The sequence below is a fragment of the Erpetoichthys calabaricus genome, chromosome 8, assembly GCF_900747795.2.
Source record: "Erpetoichthys calabaricus chromosome 8, fErpCal1.3, whole genome shotgun sequence".
Classification (NCBI taxonomy): domain Eukaryota; kingdom Metazoa; phylum Chordata; class Cladistia; order Polypteriformes; family Polypteridae; genus Erpetoichthys; species Erpetoichthys calabaricus.
Genome location: NC_041401.2, coordinates 109,875,319 through 109,883,410, shown reverse-complemented (window position 1 = coordinate 109,883,410; position 8,092 = coordinate 109,875,319). Strand labels below are relative to the sequence as shown.

Genomic DNA, 8,092 nt, shown 5'->3' with positions numbered 1-8,092 from the left:
TTGGAAGACTTAAAGGGATGGGACTGGTGAACTGGATGGCCTGTTCTTGTCTACACTGTTCTTTTGAGAAAGAACACAGTGTCTCCCCAAATGTAAAAAAATGCACACAAAATCAATACTATTTTAAAGCGAGATTCAATGAGGACACTCCCACAAATTCATTTTGACCCCAAACATAAATTTAAGAAAGGATAGAAATTTTGGCAAAAGTGTGCAATATTCTCCACACCTTGAGCTGGAATGACACTCTTGCACACCACCAAATCAGAGGCAGCAGGATCTGCAAATGAATGCGGCAGGTTTGACTGTGGTCACCTTAAGTCACTAAAATATGAAAGCATCAATTCATTTTCATTTATGGAGTAATGTCAGAATACTGAAATAACATGAAACAGCTCTGGGACACCCACAGTCTATACTCCAGTATCTCAGTCTCAACCATATTGTTTTTCTTCGCTTTAATTGCTCACTGTTTGACTATAACTTCTTTTTCTCCTTGCTTAAGTTAACAATCTCAGGTTCAGGCACATTTCATTATTTTTTTAAAGCTCTCTTTATGCACATCAGCACATGCAAAATGTGGAGCACCAGCAAGGAAATGCTCCACACCCTGTTTGACCGGGCCTGTCAGACGTCACCTTGTAATAATAACATCTGCACAATTCAGTGAAGTGAAGTATTTTATAGCAATTTGACAAGGACACTGTAGTATATTTAAAAAAAAATTCTCTATAAAGTGTACTGTAATTGGTGGAACAGAGGGGCTAACTATATTTTCAATTTCCTAAACAGTTTTCATTGTCAAATTGGCTAATTTTTTACATTGGTTTTAGTAAAATCACTAAAGGGAGTCAGCTAGGAAAACACCCAATTCCAAAGCATGGCACCAAGCCCACCCCTTCTCGTCTTCACATTATTTAACACCCTAAACTGTTCATTCTGGACTTGCAAGTGATGAAGGTACAACAATGTGACCAATGAACCAGCAGTACTTCTTTATCCCTCGAGCAACCTTCCATAAATAAGTGCACCGTAGCTGGAGAACATTGTGTCTCACTTGCGTTTCATTTAACAGAGTGCAGATATAAAGTTTTATAATATTACTAGCTGTGTAAGCCTGTGCTGTAAAAAGCCTGGGCTCCTAGAAACTATTGAAATCGTCAGGGAAAAAAAAAAAAAAAAAAATTGAAATACAGAGTCAGTGGTTTCGTTTCGTGGATGTGCTCGGCCCCCCTATCTATTAGCAGCTAAGCGAGTTTCTCTCTCTGCAGAGGTTTTGTTTTGCTGATGTGCTCACCTCGCTTGTGTATGAGCAGCTAAGCGAGTTTTTCTCACCAGTTTCACTTTAGCGATGGAGTCACTTTAACTTGTGGCCGCCTTGCTGGATCTTTGAGCTTCATGCTGTAGCCTTGCACTTCTGAGGCGGATAGACCGACACACACACTTCCACGCATAGGCATTTATAAAGAAGATTATTGGAAGTCTGAAAGTGCCCCGAGTATGTATTCAGAGAAGAGTATCATATAAAAACCGACTGAATTCACATTTTCATTATACACATGAACCTTCGATGCTGAAGGCACAATCCTTATTTTAATCTTAGAGTCAACAATTTCATATGAATTTCAAAGCTTTATTAAACAGATGTGTTGAAATTCTGAAAACATCAACGCCATCCCATTTCAGGCTGCACCTCACACTCTCTTGTCTGCTGCTTCCAGAACAGCTGAGGAATTTTCTGTTGCCTTCTTCAGAAAAGTAGAGGCCCTTTGTCGTGTCTACGGCGGGGAGGAAAAAATTCTAACTATGACAAAGAAAACAGCACCAACGGTGTAACTACTCACTCTTAATATAAACTGAAATCAAATCAAATATTTAAAGGCAATAGCCATTGCTAGGAAAAGTGTAGATTTTAAATCTGCTGTAACACATCAAAAAGACTTTTGTGAATCTGAAGAAAGGCAAAACATAATTATTAAATTTATTAAGTTTATAAGCAGTAAATACCAACATCCAGCCTTCCAACTGGCTTGAGAGAAATTCCGATTTTCTGTTCACCTGCGTCAGCTTCATTCTTTATAGAGCAACAAGGCCCCAAATTTTTCCTGGCTTTGGACAATGTCTTGTCCAGTATTGGGTATGAACCTTCTTCTGAACATTAGCTAATCATTTATCTGTTCCCTTAATTAAAAAGACTCATGCACTGTCAAATATTGGGCTACAACTCCTTTTGCATCATGCTAGAATCTCAACCCATTACTTCAGCTTTCTCTCACACAGGTAAGCACAGTAAAAAAGTCACTATCCATTATTACTGCAGGTACTCCTGCCTACATAGACATGTAGGAATGGACTCACTGCCAGTGTACACGCATGCGTTTTCTCACTAGAACCCAAATTAGGCCTTTACCACATCTTTTACAACCCTTGAGCCAGTTTTGCATGGAGATCCTCTGGTGGGATAGGAAACGGTCTGTAGAACACAGTTCGGCACAGATTTCCATCAAACTTACTACATGACAAATGGGCTTTCTGTAAAACAGCAAACAGCTACCCTGGTCTATTCAAAGGCCTTAGACACTAAGTCAACAGTACATTTACCTCCGTTTTGAAAGATTCATCCTTTATATCTTTGAGGTTGATGACAACATTGTAGTAGGCTCCAAACACGGCAGTTTCAAGGGCCTTGGCTGCCACCTGAAAAGAAAAAAACAAAAAAAAGTAGGCTAAACCCCTGTTGGTCAGGGCCCTTCAATGTTTAAGTTGTAGTGGTGCTACATGATTAATGTCGTCGCAAATGTATTTTGTGCTGAGTCCCGTCTTTCATTGTGTTGTCCTGTTTACATGGTCTGTGTCTGTGTATATAAATATCCTTCTCCCTTTTGTTTCCAGGGGAACACTGTGGAACTATGGTCCCTCATGATAATTGGTCCTGTCAATCCCATCACCTGCATCTGATCATTCACTATTTAAATGGAAGGACAGAAAGAAAAAAAAAAATCCCATTCTACTAGACCGTCAATTCGCTACAAAGACAGAAGAAAGCAACGATCCAAATCATTTGTCTACCTGCCACTTTCAACACCCGACAACAACAGCTTTGCACCGCAAAACCCCGGCGGTCTGGGTTACTCCACGTACCAAGGATAAGCATAGTGAGACTTTCTTGTTGTTTGGGAGAGGAGCAAGCCATCATTTTCATTTGTGTAATCCCCGTAGGACTATTTTTCCAGCTGAACCAAGTTCACAAACATTATCCATTAAATCTTCTGGAATTTTATATGCGTTTCATACTCTCTATTTGTCTTATTGAGTTTGTGTTCAGTGTGGGGTGAAGCGAGGGTTTGTATTGTATATTAACTTTGTGCTGCACCTTTTCTTTTTATTATTACTTTCCGCCAGACACTTCTGGGGTTGATTGGGGTAAGATTTAAATTTATATTATATATATAATATTATATATATATATATATATATATATATATATATATACACACACACACACACACACACACACACACTGTATATTAATTTATTTATTTATTTGTTAATTTCTTTAATAAATTCACTATTATTTTATATATGGTTTGTTTTTTTGGCTTATTTTTGATAGTCGATTGGAGGAAGTTTATTTGGAAGAAGTACGGCTTGTCGGTTCTAACGTCCTCAACTTGCCAGGCCAGGGGTCTTGGTGGTGTAGCTGCCAGTTTTGGCGAGTGAGTTGGCCATTACACAGTAATCTTCTGACGGGCCAGGACAACCTAATCCTCAAATTGGACAACCCATCAGTGATGTTACACCTTTATTTACAAACCTACAAATTCAAAATATCACAAAGGCTAAACCATAAAACTTTTATTATTTAAATTAATGTCACGTATACAGCTAAAAACAGTACAGTTAGTGTTAACTGCTTTTAAAAGAAGAGCATAAGAAACTAGAGGATATATCTTAAGAGAACAGAACATAGGACTCAAGAGACTGTTGAGTCTGGTCTCCTTTGCTTCTACTTATTTCTTCACAAGGTAATTTTAGTTTCATTAGTCATGTACTACAATTATTGATAGCCATGCAGACAGTTGTACTGACATGCCATCCAACACATGTAGGGTCTACACAGATGGACTTTGGTTCTCCTAGAACTATGACTAAACAGATAACCAAATTTAAATACAGCAAACCTTTTAAAATCCTTTAAATCGCAGCTCAGTATCACCAAGCCATCAAAACTCTTTCTGGCCCACTCTGAATGTAACCTTTAGAAGAGGAGGAGTTGGATCAGCATTTTTTTGACAAAATAAGAAATCTGAATTGCAAAATTTCCTACAGACACTAGCAGTGCAGATTCTATGAACATAACACCGATAAGATCCTCAGCATCAAGTGACTCCGTGAAAAACCCGAACTACAAAGAGGACTATTTCATTTATGTTAGGTAGAATGCCCAGAGGGGACTGGGCGGTCTCGTGGCCTGGAACCCCTACAGATTTTATTTTTTTCTCCAACTTTCTGGAGTTTTTTTTTTGTTTTTTCTGTCCACCCTGGCCAATCGGACCTTACTCCTTTCTATGTTAATTAATGTCTTTTATTTTTCTTCTCTTCATTATGTAAAGCACTTTGAGCTACTTTTTGTATGAAAATGTGCTATATAAATAAATGTTGTTGTTGTTGTTGTTGTTAACAGCACTAATCAGTGTTTTCTTTCTAAAATATAAATGAGAGAAACAGTGCACCAGTACAGCAACTACAACTTACTTTAACATTTTTCATCTAATGAAGGAAACGCTACAGCTATTTTATTAAAGTAGTGTGGTGTCAAAGGGTGCACTTAAATCTGTTACACATGCCTGAAGAATTATGTTGAGCTCTCTGCACTCTTTGTCTGGTTTGGCTCACACTTATCAAACTGATTTTAAAACGTGCAGAAATGAAATGCTAGTACTCTCCCATTGTGTTCTTAAGTTAGATGCGATCTCCTTTAGGGTTCAGTACTCTAACCATTTGAGTTTTTACTTCACAAGTAGCCACTGGGAGATTATGCTTTGTAACTTTATACTCTACTATGACCTTCTTTTAGGCTAAATTACAAGTCTCATATTGTGTCTTTAATTCAATCAACAAGATAAAAAAAAAAAAAATAAAAAATCTGTTGAGTGCGATGTATTTGTCTTTCAAGCTTAATAAAAACACACACACACACACACACACACACACTTGCTGATAACTGTTGGAAGTTGTTCCCAGAGTTTTGAGGGACTGTGGAGACCAAATAGTTGCTGTGTATGCGGACATCTTCAACCTGTCATTATCCCAGGCAGTAGTCCCCTGTATTTTTAAATCTTCCACCATTTTACCAGTCCCCAAAAGATCGGACACATCTACTCTAAAGGAACTTCAGGCCAGTGGCACTCACACCAGTCGCTATGAAATGTCTAGGAAAACTGGTTCTCACGCACATCAATCATATGGTCCCGGACACTGTTGACCCCCTCCAGCTTCCCTACCGCCCCAATCGATCAGTGGATGATGCGGTAGCAATAGCCCTACATCACATCCTGCAACACCTGAAAAGTAGCACATATGCCAGGATGCTTTTCCTGGACTACAGTTCTGCTTTCAATACTATTCGCCCGGGAAAACTGATCAAGAAGCTGACAGACCTCGGCGTCCCAACTCCCACCTGCAACTGGATCCTGGACTTCTTGACAGATAGACCACAGGTGGTGAGAATGGGAGGACGGGTGTCTGCTGAGCTCACAGTTAGCACAGGATCCCCACAGGGCTGTTGCCTTAGCCCCAAACTTTTCTCTCTGTACACTTATGACTGTCTCCACCCAGGACAACACCATCGTCATAAAATACGCGGATGATACAACCATCTTGGGGCTCATCGGGGGTGGGAACGGGTCAGGGCACAGGACCATGGTAAACAACATTCTTGTTTACGGAGAGGAGAATGACCTCATCCTCAACATAGATAAGACCAACAAAATAATATTGGACTTCAGGAAGAATCCTCCCCCTCTACAGCCTCTTATCATCAAAGGGACTGAGGTGGACAGCAGGTTACATCAGACCTGAGCTGGACTCTTAACACCACAGCCACAGTGAAAAAAGCCCAGCAAAGGCTATATTTTATTCGGCTGCTCAGGAAAGCCGGCCTGAACCATCGCCCTCTCACCCAGGCCTACAGAGGACTGATAGAGAGCATTCTCACCACAGGCATCACTGTCTGGTATGGGAACACCACACAGGCAGAAAGGAAGGCTTTGCAAAGAGTCATAAAAACTGCGGAGAGGACCATAGGGACAAAACTTAATTCCATGGACTTTATGTACGCACATCGTTGTCGGAAAAGAGCAGAGGGAATCATCAGGGACTCGCTCCATCCAGTTCACGCTCTGCTCAGACACAAAAACTGTACGTACAATCTGAGACACAGCAGAGCGGACAGCATCATCACTCACAGAACAAAGTTTTTCAATAGCTTTTTCCCCCGCTACAGTCAGACTGATGGCAAAACAAAATTATTGAATATGTGTAATAACCTCACTTCACTTATGTAAATGACGAGTGAAAAATGTGCAGTATTTTAACTGAGCAATACCTACAATATATTGTATTTTTTTTGTGAGTAGATATTACCACCTTTCTGTATAGTGTTGGTATAATCAACATTATTTATTATTTTGTTTTACCGTTTTTCTTTATCTTTTTTTTTTTTTTTTTTTAAATGTTTTACTATGACTCAGACAGAGCTCTGCACAAGAATTCCAATGTCCTTTAACTGTAGGTTTTATGCACAAATGGCAAATAAAAGAACCTTGAAATAATACAGACAGCATCAAGGTCCTCACACTTTGACTCACAGCACAGAATCAGACATTCTTTGTTAGCTGGAGTTTGTTTTCCTCTTCCTCATTGCCAAATCTAAACTATAATGTTAATTCATCTACTTAGTGACACCTTCTCCCAAGCCTTCTCTTTGCTCATTTCTTTAGAGTGCATTATCTTTATCAGCTTGTCCAATAAGAAAAAGTATTCAGTCAGGATTACATTCTGAGAGTACATGAGGCATCATGTCAGCTACTTGACTTTGTACCCTGATATATATATATATATATATATATAATTTTTTTTTTTACTACTCTGTGCTTATGTTTATCTTATAATGCTGACAGCTTAACAGTCATTCCCGGGTCTACTTGGGTTGGCCAAAATTGCTAAGAGGGCTTAATATTCACATGCAAGAACTCATATTGCTGTATTTTAAAATAAATAAATAAATAAAAGCAACCTCATCATTCTAAATCTTGCATTCTGCAGCCTAAAGTATAAACAGTAACTATTTGCTACATGGCCTAAAACCATAGCAGATGTACAGATATAAACACAGGCAAGTACAAATGGAATATTTCATAAACCTAAAAAGTCATGCATTTATCTTCAAACTCACTTTGTCCATTTCAGAGTTTTGGGCTACCAGAGTCTAACAGAAATCTCATGCCCAAGCCAGGAGCCAGCTGTACACACAATGCCAGTACAGTGTAGGGCACACCCATAAAACACTCATACAAAGCCTTGGCTTTTTAAACAAACCTATTTAACGTCTGTGTCAGTCTTTAAACATTTGCTGTAGAGCTTCAAATGGTGTGCCTTGCTTATGTAATCCTGTCCCATTCTCATTTTGGAATCTTACCTGGAGATCAGATTTACAGGCCACATTTCCATACAGAACCAGCTCCATCAGTACTGGCCATAATGTAGTAACCTTCTCAGCAAGAGATAAAGGAACACCTACAGCCATCTTCAAGCCTGACTCCATTGCAGCTTCCCGCCTTTAAAGTACGGAGGGGAAGAAAATATAAAGATTACACCTTACACTGCACTGTTTAGATCCATAACACTTCAAATGTTCAAAAAAAAAAAAATACCATGAACAGTAGCGATAGTTGACAAAATATTTGAAATTTGAATAATCCCAAATGAAAGCCGTCAATCACAAGAAAACAGATTCTCTTAAAATGACTGGACCTTACAAGTCATATGGAAAGATGGTACATCTAACACTAGTGGGCACGGCTCTGCCTCT

The 8,092-nt window shown here is 39.1% G+C and overlaps 1 protein-coding gene across 1 annotated transcript in view; it reads right to left on the bottom strand.

Annotated features, from left to right (window-relative positions):
* Positions 1 to 1,622: 1,622 nt before the first annotated feature.
* The window catches only part of ftcd (formimidoyltransferase cyclodeaminase), a 30,695-nt gene continuing 24,225 nt past the window's right edge, over positions 1,623 to 8,092 (bottom strand). The window contains exons 12-14 of the mRNA XM_028807259.2: positions 7,700 to 7,838; positions 2,602 to 2,697; positions 1,623 to 1,778 (exon numbers count right to left, since the gene is read on the bottom strand). Of these exons, the coding sequence (XP_028663092.1) occupies positions 1,695 to 1,778; positions 2,602 to 2,697; positions 7,700 to 7,838 (319 nt within the window). The 3' untranslated portion in view covers positions 1,623 to 1,694. The remainder of the gene's footprint in view (positions 1,779 to 2,601; positions 2,698 to 7,699; positions 7,839 to 8,092) is intronic.